The sequence below is a fragment of the Taudactylus pleione genome, unplaced genomic scaffold (assembly GCF_031769625.1).
Source record: "Taudactylus pleione unplaced genomic scaffold, aTauple2 ptg001815l, whole genome shotgun sequence".
NCBI lineage: Eukaryota > Metazoa > Chordata > Amphibia > Anura > Myobatrachidae > Taudactylus > Taudactylus pleione.
The window spans coordinates 351,675-377,685 of record NW_028286212.1 but is presented as its reverse complement, the minus strand read 5'-3'; the positions used below and the strand labels follow the sequence as shown (position 1 = coordinate 377,685).

The following is a 26,011-nucleotide window of genomic DNA, read 5'->3' as shown; positions in this document are numbered from 1 at the left end:
GAGATGGGTCCATATGGGATTAAAGAGAAGTAAAAATAAAGAATTGGGGCAGCCCCCTGTAGTATGCCCATATGCAGTGCCCCCTGTAGTAGTGCCCATATGCAATGCCCCCTGCTGTGGTGCCCACATGCACCCTGCTGTGGTGCCCACATGCATTGCCCCCTGTAGTTGTGCCCCTGTAGTTGTGCCCCTTAAAGTAGTGCACCCCCCATTCTGTGCCCCCAGTAGTAGTGCCCATAAGCAATGCCCCCTGTTGTGGTGCCCATATGCAGTGCCCCCTGTAGTGGTGCCCATGTGCATTGCCCACTCTAGTGGTGCCCATATGCAGTGCCCCTTGTACACTGTATAGGTGCCCATATGCAGTGCCCCCAGTAGTTGTGCCCCTTAAAGTAGTGCCCCTGTAGTTCTGTCCACCCCCCTGTAGTTCTGTTCCCCCCCTGTAGTTCTGCTTCCCCCCAATGTAGTAATGCCCCTGTAGCTCTGTTCCACTCCCCCCCCCCTCTCCCAGCACTTACCTCATCCTTCGCGGGCGTCGTCCGGGGTGTCATTGCCACTGCCGCAATGATTGGATCTAGCTAGATCCACCAGGCGCGGCCATACAGGCTCCTCAACGCGCACTGCATCACTGGGAACGCTGGTCTCTGAAGTGATCGGAGGCTTCCTTAGCCTCCAATCACTTCAGAGACCAGCGTTCACAGGACAATTCTGGCACCCGGCAGGCTGTTAGCTTAGCCAGCTCCGGGTACACAGCGCGCGGCACCTGCTGACAAATTTGGCGCCTGTAGCTTGCGCTCCACTGGAACCGCCCTCCCTACACCCCTGCTGGGAGATACTTAATATTTGCAGGTATCCCATGACAACAGCTGCTTCAGGGGAACATTCCACCAATGATAAATAGGCCCTTTAAATCTCACCCACTGCATCTTCATTTTAAACATATCAGAACACTTGTCTGCTTTGAAGCTACACTATTACAGAGTATCATCCTTGCTCTATTATAATTCAGTCCAGTCTTGTAAATTTTATGGCAAGGAGGAAATGCATTTTGTACTCTTGTATAGCATAAATATTAATTAAATCTGCTGGTGGAAATAATAAACGTGACATGAGAACTACTGTGCTGGCGCAATAAATACAGAAGAGGAACAGTGTTTATTGGTGCTTATGTTGAGGGATGCTGCGATATAATAAGGCAATAAAGAATGTTTTTGTTAGCTCTTTTCCCTGTGAATATTTGTGCATCAATGAATTATGCTCTTATAGGTGGATGTCGATGGCGACTCTGGATAGAGTCGCCAACCCCGACACCTTCCTAGGAATAGACACCAAAGACTGGACAGTGCATGTAGGCTCATTCGCAGAGCACATCGTTCCTGTTTTTGCACACAAGTACAAGCGCTAGAGAGTCAAACGCATTTCAGTCTCTCCACTTACAACTGGAAAGGTATAACTGGACTGTAATGGGGCGTTCTCAGGAGGCTAGGTGTAGCGAGGACATGTCAACAAAATTACAGAAATGCAGAGTTGGAGATATGTCTGATTTCAGGTGGATCTTTTGCACCTAGGATTGAGCTGGTGCAAGTCCGCGTTGATAATGATGATTAGTAGCAAACTAGGCCTATGACTAGGATGGCGAATGCACCGCAATATGGGTATGGGTGAATGCACACATTTTTACCCCCTTGTATACAATGCTAGAGCTCGTACTGTACGTCCAACTTGCATTCAACTCTGCAGTAGGCCCTTCAGTGGAATGATCTTCATTATCAGAGAAACTCAAAAATGCCTGTTTTGGGGGGGATATCCAGCGAATAATAATTGATAAATAAAATAGTCCCCTGTCTGGGTGGCTGGCAGGCAAACCTTTTTTTTTTTTCCCCAGAGAGATTTTGAAAGGAGATACAGTAATGATTTGTAAGAGGACAGTTCAGAAAAATGTCTGCCAAGTGCATTCTTAAAGGGCACTAAACTTGCTAGTTAATCAAAAAGATGAACCTATAGTACAGTATATGGGATTGCTCCTTTAAGTTATATCACTTATATGCTCCAGTTGAAATCTGCGTTAATAGATCTCCTCTCATAGGTCAGCTCTTTGGAGTTCTTACCTGGGATGCTGTCTCTCGCACGTGAAGTGTTTCCTGCTGCATCGCTAGTGGCTGCTGTCTCTGTAGTTGCTGCTTGCACTCTACTCTCTCTCTAGCTGTCACTTTGCTTGCTGTTGCTATTTTGTGCATACTTATAATCCCCCTCTATACGCTTTCCCTCTCTATGCTACTCTGCCTGTCATTTCACTTCACTGACTATAATTGCTCCCTGTTCAGCGTCTTCTATGTTTATTGTCATTTAACCTGTTACCTCACCTAAGACCATTTCATTTACCTTTTTCGTCTTCCTCCAAATCTCTCACTGACTTTCTGTTTAGTCCTAAATATCTTCTGATGACTCTGGCCAATATTATCATTGTCACCTCAAATCCATAGAGACCTCCACCCTTAGTACAAACCACAGAGCAATATCTTTATTAAACGTAGAGCTTTTTATCTAGGCCAGAGGTTCGAAAACTCCGTGCTCAAGGCACCCTAACAGCCCAGGTTTTAAGGATATCCATGCTTGACCACAGGTAATTTAATTAGTAGTTCAGTCAATTTGATTGAACCACCTGTGCTCAGCCATGGATATCTCTAAAACCTGAACTGTTGCGGTGCCTTGAGGACTACGTTTGGGAACCTCTGAGTTAGCTACCTCTTCCCAGGCTGATCCATCCCGATTATGGCCCGTATCCAATTTGAAGCGTTAAGTCCGGATCCACGTTAAGTTACCGCCGATGATGTAATTATCGCCTGTTTTGGTTTTACCCCATATTCAATATGAAAGACTTTCCGTCTAGGCGGAAAGTCAATGCAATGTAATAGGCGGTAAAGTATCGCGTATGAATGGCAGGCGGAAAAAAGTGCAGAATTGGGGTTTTGGGGTGCAAAGTTTCGGGAACCCCCGTGCAGCCTTCAGACAGTCCCCAAAGGTAATCTGTGTCAAAAAAATAAAAAAATAACTTAAGGACACCCCAAAAATTCACTTTGAAAAAGGGGGCGAAATAATAAATGTTGGGGTACAAACTTAAAAACTAGCGAACTTGACTCTGGGGGGGTCCCCAAGTATGCCCCAAGTGTTTTTTTGATTGCAAGTGTTTGCGCCAGGTGGATTTTTCATGATTTTTCAACTTCACTTTAGCAACTTTTAAATATGCTGACCCCCATTTTCATGTACCCAAAATTTGCTGGGATAAGTTACTTTCTGGAAAAAATACTCCTGAATACTATTCTGCACCAGGTAAAGAAAAACGCTATTTAGCAGCTACTGAGCCCATTTAAAAACACCAAATACCTTTAGCAAGCCAAATCGGGGGGTACTATAGGGAACCCCCATGTCAGAGCAACTTTTGGGGGGTGTCAGGCTGATTTCCCCAAATCTGACAGGACTTTCTGCTTGTTTCAGTTTCACCGGGTCCCGTTTTCACCTACTTTCAAATTGAATACGGGGATACGCGGGCATGCGCGCGATACTTTTTCACCGGCAAAACAGTCGAAGTAGCCAAATCGGGGGGTACCATAGTGAACCCCCATGTCAGAGCATCATTTGGGGGGTGACAGGCTGATTTCCCCAAAAATGACAGTGCTTTCCACTTGTTACAGTATTGCCGGGTGCCGTTTACGCGTACTTTCAAATTGAATACGGGGTAAAGCGTGCACGCGCGCGATACTTTAACGCCTACTAAACAGGCGAAGTTGGCGTTAAGTCCGGGCCGCATTAAGTTAATGTGACTCAGCTCAAATTGTATACGGGCCTAAGTTGGGTTTTATCACTTATTCAGGATGGATATATATATAATATATATATATATATTACATACACACAGTAAATGTGGCCGTCGGCACGCTGCATTATATATGCTATGCCTCAGGCACACAGAACCTCAAGTGCAGTGTCTACCAAGCACTGGATGCACAGAATTCTAACTGCAGAGATCACAATGATAAATTGTGTCATGATGTTTCGTGTGTCTGCTCTGCTGTTTCTGGTGAGAAGGTGGAGGAGGATCTCTGATAGTTGTGATCACTTACAACTTGGTTCTAAAATCATAAGCTGCAATTGTCAATGTGCTTGATCGCCTCCAGGAACTTTCCTTCTCATGCCTTAAACATTCTGCACATTTTACTCAACACATTGCTGTTCTTATCTTCCTGCTGTATTATGTACCAAGGCCTTTATACATACCCCCCCCCCCCCCCTACATTTGAATTTGGGTAATTGGACCAGAGAGGACACTCTACCACGCATGTCCAAATATAGAGTATGGTCATGTCATGCTGGGGGCATCATTACATCATGTTGAGGTGTGTGCTACATCCTTTGGGATCCACCTAGTGTTTGTGAAACACTAGATTGCCCAAACCTATCTTCCCTCCCCTGTAAACACCCCAGATGCACACAGGACCTGCTCACGCCTTTCAGGCAGCAGGACAGACCCCTAGATACAATATGAGGACAGCTGGGAGGTATGCTCTATATAAGTAGACAGATTGGTTTGGTTTCTGTTCATCTTGGATATGGCACTGCTCGTTACAGCTCGGTGTACTGAGCACTATAGTAGCTGCCAGCAAAGAAAGTACATGTGGCTAGTGTAAGGCAGAAGTATTAGCTGCCAATGATAAAGCCACCATTGATGACGGACATTTCTATTTCCTCTTCTGGTTCTTTTGTGCTGCATGGTCACCAAGGGCACAGAGAGTGTGTGGTGGTGGGGGGGTGAAGCACTCGGGAAGCCGACGGACGGAATCTTGACCGTCGGCTTCCCGACTGTCTAATCCCGGCAAGGGGTTAAATGACAGACGTCGAAATCCCGACGCCTGCCATTTTACCTACGGACAGCCGCAGGGGGGGAGGGTTAGGTTTAGGGTTCCGGGGGGGGGACTTAGGGACAGGGTTAGGCTAGGAGAAGAGAGGGTTAGGGTTAGACACCCCCGGGGGGAGGTTAGGGTTAGGCACCCCCGGGGGACTTAGGTTTAGGTGGTGGGGAAGGGGGGGTTAGGTTTAGGCACTTGGGGGGGGAGGTTAGGATTAGGTACCCCTAAGGGAGGGGGGCTGGTACTGTTTACCTGGGCCTGATGGAGGGGTCCAGCAGGAGCCTGGGCTGGCTGCTTCGGGGGGACAAAGGATCCCCTTTGCATTGTTGGCACCGCTTCACAGCACCGCGCATCGTGTTGTTAGGGTTTTTTAATTTGGGAGGTGGCATGACCAAACCTCCAAGATTTAGACGGGGAAACATTGATGGTTTACACCATCATTGGTCAGCATTGCTAGTGAAACCAGCGGATGGTTGCGGCACAATCAGCCCATATATGCATCGACAATAGTTGCAGCTGCCAGACATAACTTTATAATATTCACACACACCATGTAGATATTATAATGAATGATTAGCTATAATGAATTAGAAGGAAAAGTGGAAAAGGCCATGGGGACAGCTGTTTATGGCAGTGTTGTGTTTATTATTTATCTTGCTAGTGGGTATCTGACAGCCTTTTCCTTATTTAGGAAGACCATGAGCATAGAGAGTGTCCAGCAATCCCAGAGTACTACAATACTCAGCAATGACACATTATTTGTATTCCATCACCAACACGTGGGATCTTCATCCTCCCAGATGTCACAGCTCCGCGCTCCCTCCAGCGGCACGGCAGTAATGATGCTGATCGTACGGTGTCAGCTCTAAAATGTCCCAGAACTATATCAAATAATTGTATTTAAGCATATCAGAACAAATGCACTGGCAAATTACAGTACAGGAGCCCTTCCAGGCCTCACGTATAATGCTGGGCCGACCGCATCTCTGTACAACACTGAGAAAATACATTCGGGATCACGGATGTTTCCTGTCTTGAGACGAATTCACACTCTTGTGATTAAAATATTAGATTTTTTGAGAAATATTTTAGTTTAAACCTTAGAGGTGAAAGGCGTCACCTCCCATGTATCATTTTGCTAAGCTCACCATGTCCGTCCGCTCGCTGTGACGAGGATGTGATTCCAAAGGAGACACTTGTAAAGTTCCCTTTGTTTTACAGTGTGGGGATTCTGGCCGCAAAGGAGGGGGGGGAGTACTATTAATATAATCAGTCAGGCAATAAGGCCAGGCGCTCAAGTGTAAGGATGGCATTATACCTGGGAGCTATAGGTGACGCGATGAAATGTCAGCCGTGTCTTTATCCAGGTCATTGGCTGTTCCCCTGCAGTTTGGTGATCCATTAGCACAGTGGAAGGGAGAAAATTAATGCACGACTATTGGCATTTGCATTAAGCTATACGGTGGAGGAAAACAGTGCATGGAGGCTTATAAAAAATATCAGAGGTATTCATTACATGTTCCAAATATACTTTTACGTAATTAAGTATTAATTCCCAGCAGGTTGCTTCCGGTATTTCATCCTATTACAGCTGATGACATGCTACCACCTAAAATCCATCTATATTATTATTATTATTATCATTTATGTATATGGCGCCTCAAGTGTTCCGCAGCGCCTTACATAGTACATAAACAAATAGGTGACCAGCGACTTACAATACAATACAATACAGGACAAGGACAATATACATTGCTACATTAGCGACCATAACACCCACATAAGCAGCAGAGCATAAGCAGCAAAGTGTTAGGTGCCCTAGTGGGGAGTAAGAAGTAGATGAAAGTAAAGTAAGGAGAAGCACAAGAGGGTAGAGGGCCCTGCCCATAAGAGCTTACATCCTAAATGGGAGGGGCAGACAAATAGGTGTGACACAAATGGGGTAGACAGGGAGGAAGGAACATGTAACAGCAAGTTAGGATGAGAGCCAGAAGGCTTTAATAGTAGTGGGTCTTGAGAGCCCGTTTGAATGATTGTAGAGAGGTGGAGAGTCTGATGGGAAGAGGGAGAGAGTTCCAGAGGTGGGGAGCAGTGCGGGAAAAATCTTGGAGGCGGGAGTGGGAGGAAGTAATAAGCTGGTATGAATAGCGGCGTGCATTAGTTGAACAAAGAGGGTGCACAGGAAAGTGAAGGAAGATGAGATCAGAGATGTAAATGGGAGAAGATTGGGTGAGGGCTTTGTATGCGAGCTTGAGAACCTTGAACTTAGGGCCTGATTCAGAGCCGGACGCTCTGAAAGAGTGCTCGCTCTGAACCAGGGCGTTTTTTTTTTTTTTTGGAGCAGCCTCCCGGCCGCTCGCATAGCTGTGTGACCACCCACAGCTATAGCGAGCGGCCATGATGATGGTTGCGATGGTCAAGACCATTGCGACCATCGGGCTTGCGACGAGACCCTTGTGGTAGGGTCTCGTTCATCGCAAGCCCCAGAGAGCTTTCGGCTCTAACATTATTTGTATTCCATGACCAACACGTGGAATTTTCATCCTCCCAGATGTCACAGCTACGCGCTCCCTCCAGCGGCACTGCAGTAATGATGCTGATCGTACGGTTTCAGTTTTCCAATTACATCACTTGTGATGTCAGTGGGGCCACCCCTAAACGGCAAGCGTCCCCTCTGGAACGCCTCTGTTTGGGCAGCCACCCCCCAGGCCGGCCACCAAACGGGGTGAGCTGTCACTCAACATCGACAGCTCGCCCCCTTTGGAGCGAGACCCGGAGCGACGGATTGCCCGTCGCTAGCCGGGTCTCGCGCATGCGCACGACGGAGCCGGCTCTGTCGTGCACATGCGCTGTGGGCCACCATCGACCCGGTTGCGAGCGCTCAGCGCTTGCGACCGGGTCTGAATCAGGCTCATCATTCTGAAAGGGAAGGGGAGCCAATGTAGGGCTTGTAGGAGAGGGAAGGCAGATGAAGAGCGTTTGGAGAGGAAGATGAGCCGAGCAGGAGCATTGAGGACAGACTGGAAAGGAGAGAGATGGGATTTGGGGAGGCCAGACATGGAGGAGGTTACAATAGTCCAATCTGGAGATGACCAGTGAGTGTATGAGGATTTTAGTAGCATCCTGGTTGAGAAAGGATCTGATCTTGGAAATATTTTTGAGATGGAAGCGACAGGAGTGTGAGAATTTCTGGATTTGTGGTTTGAAGGAGAGGGATGAGTCCGACGAGGAGAGACGAGGAGGGGGTGGTCAGAAGAGGGAGTTGAAGGTGATGAATAGACATTGGTGATTTGAGGACTAGGAGGAGATGAGGTTCTTGAAATATGACTGTTAGAGAGGGAAAGGGCAGCACTGTAGGATGAGAGCATACATTTGAAATGGAGAAAATCTGCCTTAGAGTGTGATCTTCTCCATTGTCGCTCGGCGGTTCGGGAACACTTTAGCAGGTATCTGGTGCATTTGGAATGCCAAGGTTGAGGTGTGGTTCTGCGAGGGTGAGAAGTGATCGCCAAGTCAAGAGCAGAAGTAAGGGAGGCATTGTAAAGGGAAGTGGCTTGTTCAGGGCAGGAGAGAGAGAGAGGATAGGGGAGAGAAGTGAGTCAAGCAGGGAAGAAAAGGAAACGGTGTTGATAACCTCAATGTTGCGCTTAGTGATGGTGGCTTTAGGAGGTAGAGGAGGGGAAGGAGAGAGGGATAGGATAAAAGAGAGAAGGTGATGGTCAGAGAGGGGGAAGAGGGAATTGGAGTAATCAGAAATATCACAATGGTGAGTGAAGACCAGGTCAAGCGAGTGCCCACTCACATGGGAGGGTGAGGAGGTCCATTTTTAGAGGCCAAATGAAGATGTGAGGGTGAGGAGTTTGGAGGAAGAGGATTCTGTGGGGATATCAATTGGAATGTTGAAGTCACCTAGGACAGGGTTGCCTACCTTTAACATTCTCTTCCCGGGAGAAGCCCGGGTAAGAGATACAGCAGGGGGCCGACGGGGGCAGAGCTTGACGATTGCCGCGGGTATTCTCCTAATTCTGCCCACTTCACTAGGAAGTGGGCAGAATGCGGGAGAAATGCTTACCCTTCCGGGGGTGCGGGGGGTTACCCGAAAAATCGGGAGCCTCCCGCGAAAACCGGGAGGGTAGGCATGTATGACCTAGGATGATAGAGGGAAGGACTGAGGAGAGGGGGCCAGGAAGCAAAGCTGTCAAGGAACTTCGTGGGAGAGACTGGGGAGATGTATCAAAGCTTGGAGAGCGATAAAGTACCAATCAATCAGCTACTAACTTTCACGGTACAGGCTGTGTTTGAAAAATGACAGAAACTGAGGTACTTTATCTTATTGGGGGTATTTATAGAGCCCCATTTATTACAGGGCAAAAATCCCAGTGGCCGGCCGTAATGGGTGTTATAGACTGCGATAGGGCTTCGTTCTATAGTGATAACACGTTTTGGGGAAGCCTATTTAACAAGCATCACGGCTGTACATTGCCAAAAAATGATGTGTAATGCTTTATTTTGAGAACAGAGAGCATTTTCCTTAGTTTTTCTGGGCAACTTAACTACTGGGCGCCATACGGAGCAATTGATTTGTTACTCCATTCGGGTGAGAGAGACGCCGGTGCCGAAATTTCTGCTTGCACCATCCTGCGGTAGCTAGTAGCAATGTGCGAAAAATCCATGGATTTTACACAGAGTTTAGATGGGCTGAAACACCTTGCGCAGCTAAACCCGGTGTTTTGCCCGCGACTAGTGCAATAATTAATTGGTGGCCAAAACAATTAAATTGCTCCGTCAGGTGCCATTAATTATCGCCACCCAAAAAAACAATTGAATCCCCCCATATGACTTTTTTTTTTTTTTTTAAATCGGAATAATCTGATGAAAAAAAGACTACATTGGGCAAACATCACAAACAGGTGGATGTACTGAACAGCGGGTGAGCGCATCATTACTTAGTTACTTAGCTGGTACAGTATGAACACTCTCTGGACTTGAGATGACTGACAGATCACTGAATTGAAGGAGAGGCTCTATGGGGGACAATAGATCTCGGCAGAGACACGCATACCATCCATTTAATGATATATAAGTCATCCCCTGGCTGACGTTCCCCTGGAGGACAGTCTGCACATGGATAACATAAGCGGAACTTCCAAGTCTTTCAAATAAGGACAATCGTGCGAGGTGTGCACACTCCATCAATGTCACCCCTTTCTTCTGGATGATAATGCAGTGAAATATCAGTCTTTAACCTGTTAAGAGAGCAAGGGTTTCTGTATGGTCACAATATGCTGTAACTTTGCATTAGTTCCTTAGTATACCGCACTGGCGAATGATGTATGTACAAATAAAAGTTGATGTTAATAAAAAAACAATAACGATTAAACAATTATAGACAATACTCTCGCATGCTCTGTAAGTGCAAGTTAATTATTTAGGAGTAGGAGTTAGGGACGGTAAGAATGGTTTCAGTAGGAAAATATGGGCCAGTCCTGGGGTATCTGAGACCTAGATGGGACCTCTAAACGTGATCGCATTTTGTGGGTGAACGGACTCTATATGATAGCTATGTACAGTATGTGTTCTGATTCATCTTCATTTATCTCGCAGGTGACTACTCTAGTAAACACAAGCAACAAAGGCCCATCCGGTAAAAAGAAAGGACGGTCTAAAAGGGCCCATGTGCTGGCGGCTTCCGTGGAACAGGCCACCCAGAACTTTTTGGAAAAGGGGGAGCAGATTGCAAAAGACAGCCAGGATGTAAAGGAGGAGCTTATCTGCGCCGTGGAGGACGTCAGGAAACAAGGTACATACGAGATCTTTTTCTTCACCCAAAGTGTCGCACACCTGCCATGAGTCCTGGTTTTACCAGGTTTGTCCTTATTTTGTGGAGAAGAATGGTGTCACATTGGGTGGGGTTTCGAATCATCTAGGGTTGATTTGGTCTGGTCTGATCTGGTTGAGGTTTGGGTTAATCTGTAAACTGGGTGTGTTTTTGATTGATCTTGGCATCGTTTGGGCTTAACTGGGGGTAGTTTGGTCTGACATGGGTGTGGTTTGGTGTAAACAGGATGTTGTTTAAACGGATCTAGGTGTGGCTTGCTTCGATATGCTTTGGTCTTGCATGGTCATGGTTTGGGCTGATATGGGCATGGTTTAGCCAAACATGGTCACCGTTTTGTCTTATCTGGGTGTGGCTTGGGCTGATCTGTGCTTGGTGTGATCTGATCTGACTGTGGTTAGTACTGATGTGGTCATGGTTTATTCCATGCTATTATTCCTATTGGGAATGTTGGCAGGTCTTGTTTTGGAATTAAACTTTTCTGCATAATAATCAAACTCCATGTCCTACCCCAACCAAACCACTAAAGAAGAGTAAAATCCTGGTAAAATCATAGTTTCTCATAGATGTGTCACTATTCAGCGTACTGCCGTTCCCCACTGTGAATGTAATTGTTCATGGAATTAGTAGTCTGCAAATAGAGGTGGGACACGGAGGATTTATTCATACTGCTGTGAGGAGTGTTTGAGGCAGGTCTGGGAAAAGCAATTTTTGCTGGCAAAGAATGAAGAATATGTAGGATTGGGTACAGGTTGGTTGCCGGCAGTCGGGATCCCGTTATCAAAATCTTGACGCCGGGATCCCGAGAGGCTTAACATATCTACACTTGTTGGTCGGTATGCACACCTTCCCCCTCTCCCTACCCTAACCCTCCTTTCCTGGTGCCTAACCCTAACCTCCCCCCCTATTGCCTGAACCTAACTCCCCCTTCCTGCACCCTAAACCTAACCCTCCCCCCTTAGTGCCTAACCCTAACTCTCAACCTAGTGCCTAACCCTAACCCTGGACCCTAACCCTCCCACCAACCCCTGATACTTATTTTCGGGGTGCCGACGTTTGGTATTCCGGCGCCACTATTTAGACCATCAGCTTTCTGTCACCCGGGATGCTGGCTACATCCCGTTCACGCTATTTACTGTAACAATAATCTGTAATATCTCCTGTAAAGCGCACCGGGGACATGGTTACACCTCCCTTGCACTCCTGGACCCCTACAGAGGCTCGGGTGATCCATGCCCATGCTTATCCTCCCCTCTCAACACCCCTGGTCCGGCATTAGAGGCTTAATATATTGCTTTTTACTTCATTTAGTGGTAATCAGAGCTTGATAAATAGGCTACATAGTATTCTGACTGTTCAACTTATTGATTCTGATATCTGACCTTTCTGAGTACCTGCCCTGGGTCTGTGCATAACTCCCAACATCCTCAGGTCTTGACAGCCGGACATGGGGTGTGACCGCGGAAAAAAGGTGGCATTTTTTTTTATTTTTTTTTTTAAAAGCCAAACTTTTATTCCGTACATTGTTAAGACAACTGCCGCCACAGCAGGCAGCACTGCAAAAGCCCCCCAAACCCCCATCACAACCCCCGCAGGACGAATATCCTGATCACAGGACAGTCACAATTTTGAAGCTTTGTGACCTCGGCTTCCATTCACATAACCTTTTGCTCACCTCAGGCCTATCTTTGCTCTGTCTCTTACACATTAACATGAGCTGATGATCTCTCCATGCCCTCTCTGTCCTTCCTAGTTCACATAGATAATTATCTTGGAGTCCCCAACCCCTCTGCTATTGACCAGTACTCTCCTGCTGACCATCACAGCTAATGAGCTCAGGTTGCCCGGTACAGAGGTCAGGTGCTAAGTACTGCCCTGCAGGCCCTGGGCGCAATCAGTTGTGCAATTACCGCCTCTGGTATCATGTGATGAGATACCACTAGTGCGCTCTTTCATTAATATTATATCTCACCATTTTATTTTGTTTGAAAGTCTTATTTCTACACTTCTCTGATTTTACGCTGATACAGCTGACCGCACTGCCGCTAGCGGCCCATTTATAACGTATTGGGGTTTTTACCCGATAAATATAATTTCTTACCTCGTGGCAATAAGAAATGAAGTACCATCGGCATGTATCACAGCTCACACGCAGGGACGGGGGATATTAGCGCTCACTTTCCGCATGTGCGCTCTGCTGGCAGCGCATGCGCGACTGGGGACAGGGGGCGCGCAGAAGATACTGTATCTGCGATATCTGCTGCGGCACCCTGTACATATCCAGGGGATATCCAGGGGATCCATAATATTTGCGGGTACCCTTAGGAGAACGGGTGTTTTGGGGGGGATATCTCGCAAGTATTAATTGATAAATAGGCCCCATTATATAAGTCTGTTAAACCAACTTTTCAACTTTGGAGTTTGCAAAGCGCAGAGTAAATGTAACAATGATAATAACAGCTCAGCAAAAGTTTCTTTTTAAAAACCGTTCTTACAGCGTTGTGCCCCCTATTCTCTGTCTGCGAGCTTGGTCTGATCAATACGAAGAAGTGGCTAGTTTTCTGTAGCCGACTGAAAGTACAAGCCAAGAAAAAGTGTCTTTCTAAAGAAACCTTTCAGGTATTATAAACATTAAAAACAACCTTTCTTGCAGGTAAGATAATGTGCAGCAGACAATGGGAGGGGATGAGATCCGCTGTATGAAATGCCTCCCTACAGACAAACATACTGAATGCATCCTTTCATCCTCAAGCACAGCAGCAAGAGGGTACTCGCCGTCTATTACGGCCGGGCACTTACTGCAGCACTTTTTATAGTTTAAAGTAAAAATCGCAGAGCAATTTTGGTCCATCAAAATTAGAGACACGAGCGACGTTTAGTTCCTGCAACCAAAAAAAGGCATCAATTCAACACAATGTACATTGAAATCGATGCCAGTTTGACCAATTTGGTATTTTCAGTTGTGCTAAATGTCTCTGGGACATGTTTATTAAATATTGGGAATTGGTCCCAAAACGTATAATTTCTTATTGCTTATTACGGCAATAGGAAATAATGTATTGCCAATAAGTATTAATAAAACACATGCAGGGATATAATAAAACACATACAGGGATAGAGGCTCTGATATAAGGGCCTGATTCGGCAAGGATCGCAAGTGCTAAGACGCACGCAGTCGGCCGATTTTCGAGATCTGCGCATGCATCGCAGCAGTGCGCGTGCGCGAACTAGCCGCTGCGATCGGGAATGAGATCGCAGTGTGTACGCAGACCCATAGACCCATCGTGATTGACAGGAAGTACCGTTTGTGGGTGGTGAAGGAGGGGGTGGTCGAGCGAACGCAGGCGTGTCAGCGCGTTTGTACGCCGTTACAGGGGCCTGCCTAGTTAAGCCCTTGCGACGGCATATGCAGCCTGAGCTCTAGATACCGACGGGAAGTTTAGCAGTTTGTGAGTGAGGTCTGACCTGCCTTAATTGTGCGTGAGGCCCCAATGGTACTCGATGGTACCGATGTTTTCACAGACTTGCAGGGTATTATGGATGTGAGTAAAGGCAGCAGTCCACCGTACATACAGTACATCAAGGCGGTTGTTAAAATTTTACCTCAGTATTATCTGAGGCTGCACATGATAACATAGGGGCCGATTTATCAAAGGGCAAAGGTTCCAGCACAAACTGGTTCCAAATCCCCTTAAATATGGTGGGGGTTACTGACTGATATAATACTGCTGATTGATGAAATAGATAAACTAATTTTTTTCCAGTACAGATTTTTTTTAAATATAATATGTACAGTATAGCGCTATTCCAGTATAGCCCATAATTTAAGTATTCTGTATAAGTATTAATGGTTTGATTCAGCACGATCACACGGCTATGTTCGCACGCACCCACTAGCTGCGAAAATATGCAATCGCACGGCAACCGCAGCGCTGTACCAAAACGCCCGTCACTGTATAAAGCCGCCCACTTCCCATCCGCAAGTCAGCAATAACATTGGTAACATCGAGTAACATCGGAACCGTCCGCACAGTTGTGGTTGACCTGACCCTACCTCACAAACTGCTAAACTTCCAGTCGCCATCTAGACCTCTGCCAGCATATAAAGTCACAGGGGCTTAATTATGCACGCCCCTGTAACGGCGTTCAAATGCACAGGCACGCCTGCGCTCCTTCGACCACCCCCAAACGGTCACTTCATGTCAATCACTATGCGATTGGGCTGCGTGCTCACTGCGATTGCTTCCCGATCGCAGCGGGCAATTCCCGCATGTGCACTGCGATGCATACGCAGGCGCAGAGCGCAAACATTGACCGGCTGCATGCGAACGCAGCCGTGCGATCCTTGCTGAATCAGGCCCTAGGTGCGGTATCCTATTAGCCGTGGCAATTTCCTGCGGGTAATTAAAGCCAATGTGACTATGCATTTAGCCCCAATGCCGCCACTTAACGGGGGTTTTGTTTCGCCTACCTCAGGGAGGCGAAACCAAATCTCCAATAAGTTTTTTTTTTTTAATGAAAGTACATGGGTGCATCGAGATAAGAGCCCGTTGTTTTTCGTGTGGAAAATTAGCATAGGTAATAGGATAACCCCCTAAGTATTTACCTACACTTTAACATTTTTGTTTAATTTTTTTGATGAGAATAAAAGCTGAGCACGTCCAGGGGGTGGGGCTATTGATATAGCACTACCCTGAGTTTCCTTAGGATGCAGCAGTTGTGCTGTGGGGCAGCGATGGTGCCATCCCCAGAGCCCTCGCCCTGTGCAACGGCAACGCATGCACATCCCTAGTTACGATTCTGGTGACTGCAATACAGAAAGCACCTTAGTGACCGCCTACAGTACAGAAAGTGTCTTTGTGCCCACCATACTATACAGAAAGCATTCTAGTGGCCTCCACACAATCTTGAGAGCATTCTAGTGATACCTAGTCAATACTGAAAGTATTCCTGAGACTGTTATACAGTACAATACATAGATTATTTTATCAACTGATATACAATACAGAAATAATTACAGTAAATTATATACAATACAGAGAAAATTATAGTGACAGATTTATGAAATGGAAAACATTGTATTGATTTCTATAAAATACAGAAGTCATTCTAGTGACCACTATACAGTTTAGAATTTATTCTAGTGACCACTGTGTAATATAGAGAGCATTCTAGTGATCTCTGGGCCTGATTCAGACCCGCTTGCGAGCGCATAGCGCTCGCAAGCAGGTCGATGGTGGGGTACTGTGCACGCGCGCATGCGCAAGCCCCGGAGCGAGAGAGAATTTCTCTTGCTCCGGGGCTCACTACAAAAGGAGCAGCTGTCGATGTTGATCGACAGCTCGCCCCGTTTTGTAGGCGGGGAGGGGGGTGGCTACACAAACGGAGGCGTTCCTGAAGGAATGCCTGCCGTTTGTGGGAGGCACCACTGACATCACCAGTGATGTCAGTGGAGAGCTTCCTGCTCTGTTAGAGCAGGAAGCTCTCTGGGGCTTGTGATGGATGAGACCCTATCAAGGGTCTCATCGCAAGCCGCGATGGTTGCGACCATCACGACCATCACCTGGCCGCCCGCAAAAGCTGTGGTTTGTCACCCACAGCTTAGCGAGCGGCCAGGAGGCTGCAACAACAACAACAACAAAACACCTTGATTCAGAGCGAGCGCTCTTCAAGAGCGTTCGGCTCTGAATCAGGCCCTCTGTACACAGTTCTCTGCCCCTTTCCTCCGCCCCGCCTACTGCTAATGTGACATCACAGAAACAGTACAGTAAGCAGAAAAAAGGGTAGTTTTAGAACTTTCTATGTTCCATCCTGCAAGCTGGCTGCGGCGCCAATTACACATTACTATATAGCGAGCATTATAGTGACTGCTATACAGTACAGGGAGCACTCTAGTAACTATACACAATACAGAGAGCATTCTAGTGCTCTTTATGCGCAGAGGGCATACTAGAAGTTCATATACTATACAGAGAGAATTCTAGTAACAAATATATAGTACAGTGAGTATCTTAATGAATACTTACCAACTCTGCCAGAATATCCATGGGAGCCCTGAATTTCAAGGGCCCAGTCCGGATTCTTGCCCAGTCTTCTACATTAAATTGTAGCCCTACACATGCTATTCAGTGCAGCATGACATAACCATGAACATGGGAGGCGAGGCCGCAATGGTGCGATCATGGTAGAACCCACACTTCCCCAAGGTTTTTTTTCAAAAGTTGGCAAGTATGTATTAATGATCTTTATACATGAGAGAGACTCTGAAATAATAAGATGCAATACAGAAAGATTTTTAGTGACCTCTATACAATACAGAGAACATTCACATGACCAGGGCTGCAACTGGGGGGGGGGGCTGGAGGCGCCGTGCATCGGGTGCACCGCTGCACCCACCGCCAGTGTCCTCCAGCCCGATGCCGCAGGGGGGCTCCAAGCCGGACGTCTGCTGAGATTTTATTACCAGCGGCCGCCTGGCTCCTTCCCTGCAGTGCCGCGGTAGCCGGAGGCTGGAGTTCCCTCCTGAAGTTCAGCTTCCGGCTCTCCCCACGGGCACTATGGGAGAGACGTCTTGACGAGGAGCAGCCAGGCGGACTGGACGGTGGCGGACTTAGGAGCGGGGTTTAAGGTAAGTATTTTTTTTTTGCGTGTAAGCGGCACTAAAGGGGCATTATTATATGGGCACTGCTACAGGGGCATTACTATGGGGGCATTACTATATGAGCACTACAGGGGCATTACTATATGGGCACTACTACAGGGGCATTACTATATGGGCACTACTACAGGGGCATTACTATGGAGGCATTACCATATAGGCACTACTACAGGGGCATTACTATGGGGGCATTGCCATATGGGCACTACTACAGGAGCATTACTATATGGGCACTACTACAGGGGCATTTAAATGGGGACATTACCATATGGGCACTACTGCATGGGCACTACTACAGGGGCATTTAAATGGGGACATTACCATATGGGCATTACTATGGGGGCATTACCATATGGGCACTACTACAGGGGCATTACTATGGGGGCAATACTACAGTATATGGACACTACAGGGGCATTACTATGGTGGCATTATCATATGGGCATTTCTACGGGGGCATTACTATGGGGGCACTACTATGGGGGCATTACTATATGGGCACTACTACAGGGGCATTACCATATGGGCACTACTACAGGGGTCTATAGGTGCAATGCTGAAGGGGGCATTGCTATAGGGGCACTGCTGCAGAGGGCATTACTATGGAGGAATTACCAGGGGGGATGCCAAATTACTGTCTTGCCCCGGGTGACAGAAATCCTAGTCTCGGCTCTGACATGACCACCAATCAACACTTAATGCAAATTACTGGCCAGTATCTCCAACTCTTACTACAAAATGTGGACCCCCCCCCCAAATCTCGAGTGGCCTTGCCATGCAGCCCCTCAGATCTCTGGAGGGAATACTGGCAGGCAGTAATAAGAGCCGTCTTACCACTTTGCCAGCCAGTCCTGGATGCCAATTCTGGCCCACACCTGGTAAGATACTTTCCAAAGTCAGAGGTATCCCACCAGAAACAAAACAATTGGGAGACTGAGCTGCTCTCTCCTACCTGTTATTATAGCTTAGACCACCTGCTGCTTCTGCTGCTGCTGGTGATGTAACCTCTGTTACTGCTGCTGCTGGTGATGTAACCTCTGTTACTGCTGCTGCTGGTGATGTAACCTCTGTTACTGCTGCTGCTGGTGATGTAACCTCTGTTACTGCTGCTGCTGGTGATGTAACCTCTGTTACTGCTGCTGCTGGTGATGTAACCTCTGTTACTGCTTTGCCAGATCTTGAAATGTTGTAAACACCAGTGCCCGGCAGTAGTCCTGTGGTGCCGGTAAGGACCTCATTCAGAGTCGGTCGAAGCGGCCACACGGTCGTACGCCACCGATGTTCGCTATACTGCGCATGCATAAAGTTCGCAATGCGCGTGCGCAAACTAGCCGCTACGATCAGAAATTTCTCTCTCCTAGAACACAGCCAGGTCGGTAGTTTGAGTGACAGATGGAGGCGTTTGTGGGTGGTAACAGGGGAAGGTGCTTGAAAACGGGGGAGTGGAGATCCGAACGCAGGCGTGCCTCATTATGCGAACGGCGTTTTGTGGGAGTGCATACGGTTTATGGGAGTGCATAATTAACAAAGTAGCGTCATGGCACATGTAACATGGGAGGTTTTTACACTGACATGATCGTAGAGCTTAAGAGAGGGTATGGTCAACCTTAAGCTCTACGACCAGTTCCGATGGTTCCCGATGGTCTCGATTAATCCTTATATGCCCAGAGATGACGTGTAATGCGTACGAGAAGGGGGCTTATTTTTTTGTCTTCCGACCGCTTCCTCCCCTTGGTCGGCCAGCTACCGATCCGAACTTAGGGATGCAACTTGCGAGGGAATCATTTGCATATACGGCCCCTTTTCCCGTACGACCGAGCGGCCGCTTCGACCGACTCTGAATGAGGTCCTAAGACCCCAGTCAGTGTGCTGGACCCCTGTAAGTACATCAGGAAGCCCAACATGTGACAGGGGCGGTAGAGAGGAAGGAACAGTTCAGTCAAAATCTTCATATGTCCAGAATGCAAAAAGAAACCCAAAGACTTCCATTAGGCAGCGCCGTCTATAGATTACATTGCCTAAAAGAAGCGGTTCCCTCCCAGAGTCGCCCGTGGCTCGTGCATGAACTGGCTGACGGCTGCGCATGCGCAGAAGTGCTCACAACGCAAAGGACAGCTCTTATCAGAAGACCGATCCTTTAAACGCAATTGTACATGCATACGGTATTAATAAATGCTGCTTGCACACGGTAAGTGGAGAAATGTATCGCAGTCAAAATGCAATGTTTGATACATCCCACCGTAAGTCCTATGTTGAATATAGAACAGAAGATTCACTTCTCAGCATCTGCAGATGATGTAACAAGGACCAGCGGATGGACAGTCCGGCCGTCCTGCCAAGACCAATCACTTCCTTACAGAAAGTCTGACGCTGCTCATCTGCGCTAAAGTGGCTCAGCCTCAAGCTGTACAGGGGAACGTGACGTGTGCACTATGGGCCTGATTCACTACGGATTGCTATTCTGCTTATACGCATGTAAAATGTTTGCATTCGCATTGCAGTCACTGCCTGGCATAAGGACGACCACTTCCCCTTACTCACATCTGTATACTTTGGCAACATAGCAAAATAATCGGTAACATCGAGTAACATCGGACCCATACGCACAGTTAAGGCAGGTCAGACCTCACTCAGGAATTGCTCACTTCAGCGCACGCTATGAGGCCTCAGACTGCGTATGGTATTGCAGTGGATAATTTATGCACGCCCCGGCAACGCCGTCAAAATGCACTGGCACGCCTGCGTTCGCCTAACCGCACTCCCCCATCACCACCCACAAATGGCACTTCCTGTCAATCACTCTGCCATGGGCCTGCAGTAGCTTGTCTGCGCATACGCATGCACAGAATGCAACAATCGGTCGATTGCGTGCGTATAAGCAACTGCATTCCTTGCTGAATCAGGCCCTATGTACATAGCAGCGTGTTCATCCTATGGAAACATAGGGCCTGACTCAGCAAGGAACGCACAGTAGAGAACGCACGCATTCGGCCGATGTTTTTGCACTACACATGCGTATGGATCGCACTGCGGGTGCGTGACTAGTCATTGCGATCGGGTTAGGATACGCAAACTACACACAGTGTGTACGCAGACCCCTCCGATATTGTTTGACAGGAAGTGCAGTTTGTGGGTGGTGACGGGGGGTGGTCAGGCAAATGCAGGAGTTATAACTCCGGAATAGGGGCGTGCATAATTGAGGCAGAGCAGTGGCATACGCAGCCATACCGTAAGCTGTACACAGGAAGCGGCCAAAATCCTGCGGCAGGTCAGGTCAACCATTAATATGCTACTGGGTCCGATGGTTCTCGATGTTACCGATGTTTACGCTGTCTTGCGTGCTGATCGGGTTGTCAGTAAAGGGAGATGGGCACCTTAGTATGGGGCTGGGCGTCTGCGTCTTGTGCTGCGGTCTCCGTGCGTGTGCACTGATTAGCATTTACTCGCAGCAGACAGGTGCGTGCTTCTGCTAACGTGCGTTCCTCGCTGAATCAGGCCCATAGTCACTAACATTGGTGACGTCCGACAAGCAACTCTGGGTGAGACGGCTTTATACTGCATTATTACTGACAAAGTATTTACTGCGTATCTGCAAAATAAATCGCCCGTGATAACACCCAGAGAACATAATAAGATCTGCCGGGTGTTTAGTCATCCGCTAAAACTCGCAAATGGAAAATAATAATTGTAGTACAGACAAGCTCTCCCGCGTTATCTGTTGTCTCTCCCGAGCATCCAGCCTGAGCGAAATGAGGTGTAATTTATACGTACTGGCGGATTTTGCAGCGTCTGTATTGTGTAAGCAAATATTGACCTTGCCCGCTCCGCTTCTATAGCTAGTTACTATGGGACAGGATCAAACGGAGAAGGGAGCAGCATTTACAAAAGAAAGACCATATAAATATAAAAAGCAATCGATTGCGAACATGATTATTGTACAATGAAGGTGTAATTTCTAGGTTTACTAAACTTTCCAAAAATGACAAGAGGTGGTGTTACCCGTAGCAACTAATCAGTTCCTGACTGTCATTTATCTATTGCATCCTAGAAAATGATAGACAGAATATGATTGGTTGCTATGGGCTGCCCCATTATCCCTTTCCCCTCTACGGGGTAACTCCTGTTAGGGCTGATAGGAGGTATGCATCTGCTCTATATGTGAAATCAATTGTTTTCTGAAATCAGCAAAGATACATTACCGGTTAAAAAGTTTGGGGTCACCGAGACAATTTCGTGTTTTACATGAAAACTGACTTTTATTTATCAAATGAGTTGTAAAATGAATAAAACATATAGTCGAGACATTGGCAAGGTTAGAAATAATGATTTTTATTTGAAATAAGAATTTTGTCCTTCTAATTCTGCTTTCGTCAAAGAATGCTCCTTTTTGCAGCAATTACAGCATTGCAGACCTTTGGCATTCTAGCTGTTCATTTGTTGAGGTAATCTGAAGGAATTTCACCCCACGCTTCCAGAAGCATCTCCCATGAGTTGGATTGGCTTGATGGGCACTTCTTGCGTACCATACGGTCAAGCTGCTCCCACAACAGCTCAATGGGGTTGAGATCTGGTGACTGCGCTGGCCACTCCATTACAGACAGAATATCAGCTGCCTGCTTCTTCCCTAAATAGTTCTTGCATCATTTGGAGGTGTGCGTTGGGTCATTGTCCTGTTGGAGGAGGAAATTGGCTCCAATCAAGCGCTGTCCACAGGGTATGGCATGGCGTTGCAAAATGGAGTCATAGCCTTCCTTATCCAAAATCCCTATTACCTTGTACAAATCTCCCACTTTACCAGCACCAAAGCAGCCCCAGACCATCACATTACCTCCACCATGCTTGACAGATGGCGTCAGGTACTCTTCCAGCATCTCTTCACTTGTTCTGCGTCTCACAAATGTTCTTCTGTGTGATCCAAACACCTCAAACTTCGATTCGTCTGTCCATAACACTTTTATCCAATCTTCCTCTGTCCAATGTCTGTGTTCTTTTGCCCATATTAATCTTTTCCTTTTATTGGCCAGTCTCAGATATGGCTTTTTCTTTGCCAATCTGCCTAGAAGGCCAGCATCCCGGAGTCGCCTCTTCACTGTAGACGTTGACACTGGCGTTTTGCGGGTACCATTTATTGAAGCTGCCAGTTGAGGACTTGTGAGGCGTTTATTTCTCAAACTAGAGACTCTAATGTACTTGTATTCTTGCACATTTGTGCACCAGGGGCTCCCACTGCTCTTTCTACTCTGGTTAGAGCCTGTTTGTGCTGTTCTCTGAAGGGAATAGTACACAGCGTTGTAGGAAATGTTCAACTTCTCGCATGGCATAGCCTTAATTTCTAAGAACAACAATAGACAGTTAAGTTTCACATGAAAGTTCTCTTTTTCTGGCCATTTGGAGAGTATAATCGAACCCACAAATGTGATGCTCCTCTATACAACTATGTAGATATTTCCTTAACAGCCGCTTGCAGCTAGTGTAGTCATTTACCACATTAACAATGTATAGAGTGTATGCATAGGAAGGCATTGCGTAAAAATACACATACAAGCACTTTTAACCATCGCGACCTGGTCACGATGAAGGATGGCGTCGGCCAGCCGGGTAAGACTCAGCTTACGCAGGCTGGCTGGCTTGCGAGGCCAGGAAACTGCGTCCATAGACGCAGATCCTGTCCTTTTCATTCCTGGCCTTGCGACTCGCCCCTCCCCCGCACCGCCCAATAAATGCCTCTGCCTGTCAGTCAGACATAGGCAATGCTGAATCAGCCCCTTTGCACACTGCGTGCTGCTAAAATATGCAAAGGCCAGAGGAGGCCTTGTGTCTTGTGTAATAAGACGCCCACTGCCGGCTTCTGTGATCCAATGGCTGCGTCCAAAGACACAGCCTCGGATCAACTGCGTGACCATCGGACATCTGAGTAACCCTCCGGTCTGTCTGTCTTTCTGTATTAGAGAATAGTAGTATAGGTATAAATTACGAGCGCTAAATTACTGACTACACTTCCAAATCAATAATAAATTTATTGTACTCTAGACAATATACATAAAACATATAACACAAACTGTACAAAAATAAACTGATTGTAGGCACAGCATCTAGCTCACATCAGACCTTTCAAATATTTACAAACCCACAAACAAGAATGTAGCAAAAGATGTTGCAAATACTGTTGCAGTTCAACAGTATAACAGCAGCAGCAAAAACAAGAGATATGGTAAGAACTTACCTTTGTTATCTCTGTTTCTACGAAGTCCATAGGGTCCACAGGGTTGACCTTGGGGATATAGCTGGATCAGGATCCATGGGCACCACACAGTTAAGCTTTTAGCTCCCAGGATGCACTTGGGTCCTCCTCTATACCCCGCCCCCGAGCAACAGGCACCTCAGTTGGTAAGCAGCCTAGGCCGGAGGAAGAGACTAAACAGAGAGAAGGAAGACTGGAACACACAAGAAACCATACTCACAGAAATGGGAGACGGAAAACCGGTGACCAGCCACACAGCCCATTTGAAGCCAGGTGCGTCAGGGCAGGCGCCCTGTGGACCTTATGGACTTCGTAGAAACAGAGATAACAAAGGTAAGTTCTTACCATATCTCTTGTTTTCTACTTCAGGGTCCATAGGGGGTCCACAGGGTTGACCTTGGTGATGTCCCAAAGCAGTTCAACTAAGGGCGGGGACGCTCCTGTGCTGAAAGGAGCACCCGGCGCCCAAAGGATGCATCCTGAGAGGCGAATGTGTCAAATGCATAGAACCTCAAAAACGTTTGAATTGAAGACCAAGTGGCCGCCTTACACAGCTGAACAGCAGAAGCGCCACGTCTAGCAGCCCAAGAAGGACCCACAGAACGAGTGGAATGAGCCTTAACAGAGGCTGGCACAGGTAAACCCTCCTGTGCATAAGCCTCACAAATAACGGAACGAAGCCAACGGGCTAACGTTTGTTTGTTGGCAGGCCAACCCCTCTTGTGAAAACCAAAGAGGATAAACAAGGAATCAGACTTCCTAACCGAAGCCGTCCGTCCACATAGATTCTAAGTGCCCGGACCACATCTAAGGAAGTCTCACCAGCTGAAAGATCAGGGGACTGAAAAGCTGGCACAACAAGTTCCTGATTAATGTGGAACTTCGAGACCACTTTGGGCAAAAACTCAGGACGAGTGCGGAGCACCGCTCTGTCCTGGTGAAAAATCTGGAAAGGAGGGCGATAGGAAAGCGCCCCCAATTCAGACACCCTCCTGGCAGAAGCAATTGCCAGGAGAAAAAGTCTTAAATGTCAGCCACTTGAGCTCCACCGACTCAAGAGGCTCAAACGGAGGACCTGCAGGATCCGCAGAACCACCGCCAAGTCCCAAGGAGCCACAGGAGGCACAAAGGGAGGCTGGATCCTGAGAACACCTTGGAAAAAGGTGTGAACATCCGGCAGTATTGCAATCCGCCGTTGAAACCACACAGACAAGGCGGACACATGAACCTTCAGAGATGCAAGGCGTAAGCCGAGGTCCAATCCTGATTGAAGAAATTCCAAGATCCTAGAAACTCGGAACACCTGAGGATCATAATGTCTGGACTCACACCACTGAAGGTAAGTGTGCCACACCCTGTGATAAATCCGTGCTGAAGCAGGCTTGCGTGCCCTGAGCATGGTACCAATAACCGAACTGGAGAAGCCCCGAGACCTCAAGACGGCTGTCTCAAGAGCCACGCCGTCAAAGACAGCCGACCCAGATCCTGGTAAAGGCAGGGCCCTTGAGACAACAGGTCCCGACGCTGAGGAAGAAGGTACGGCGCGTCGATGGAGAGGCTCCTGAGATCGGAGTACCAAGGCCATCTGGGCCACGCCGGAGCCACCAGCACGAGTGTGCCGCCGTCCTGCTTGAATTTCCGCAGAACCCGAGGAAGTAGGGATATCGGAGGAAACAGATACGCCAGGTGAAACGTCCATTTCACCGACAGCGCGTCCACCAGACTTGCGCCTGCGTCTCTTGTCCTTGACCCATAAACGGGCAACTAGAGACTTCAAGTTGAGGATAGGGCGATGAGAACCATTGGGTTTCTGCACCAGAAACAGAGACGAATAATATGCCGTCTCTCGTTGTGATTGAGGAACGGGAACAATGACCCCTGCTTTCAGCAAGGACTCTATAGCCTCCTGAATCTGTAACGCCTTGGTCTTGTCCTGAGAAGGACTGGTGCAGAAAAACTGGTGGGGTGGTCTGTGCCGAAAAGACAGGGCGTACCCCTGGGAGACCACTTCTCGAACCGAGGCATCCGTGGTGGTATTGTGCCAGCACTGGGAAAATAGAAGAAGTCGGCCTCCTACTCTGAGGTCCCCCAGAGGGAGGCCCGTCCCATCAGGCCGCAGGTTTATCTTCCTGCTTGGAAGAAGGGCGCCGAGCACTCCAGACTTGCTTCTTGGGTTTAGAGGCAGTCTTACTCGCAGACTGTCTCGGGAAGGACTGACCTTTTGCCTTACCCTGAACCCGAAAAGAACGAAAAGCTGAACTCCGAACCTTAGCAGGCAGTGCCACCGAAGGGAGGAAAGCCGACTTGGATTTAGCCAGGGTATCCACTATTTTGTCCAAGTCCGGACCAAATAGTAATTCCCCATTGAAAGGTAA

General features: G+C 47.6%; 1 protein-coding gene across 1 annotated transcript in view; it reads left to right on the top strand.

Moving 5' to 3' along the window:
• The window catches only part of LOC148436328 (catenin alpha-2-like), a 227,060-nt gene that overhangs the window by 17,825 nt on the left and 183,224 nt on the right, over positions 1–26,011 (top strand). The window contains exon 2 of the mRNA XM_088465042.1: positions 10,506–10,701. Within this exon, the coding sequence (XP_088321168.1) occupies positions 10,506–10,701 (196 nt within the window). The remainder of the gene's footprint in view (positions 1–10,505; positions 10,702–26,011) is intronic.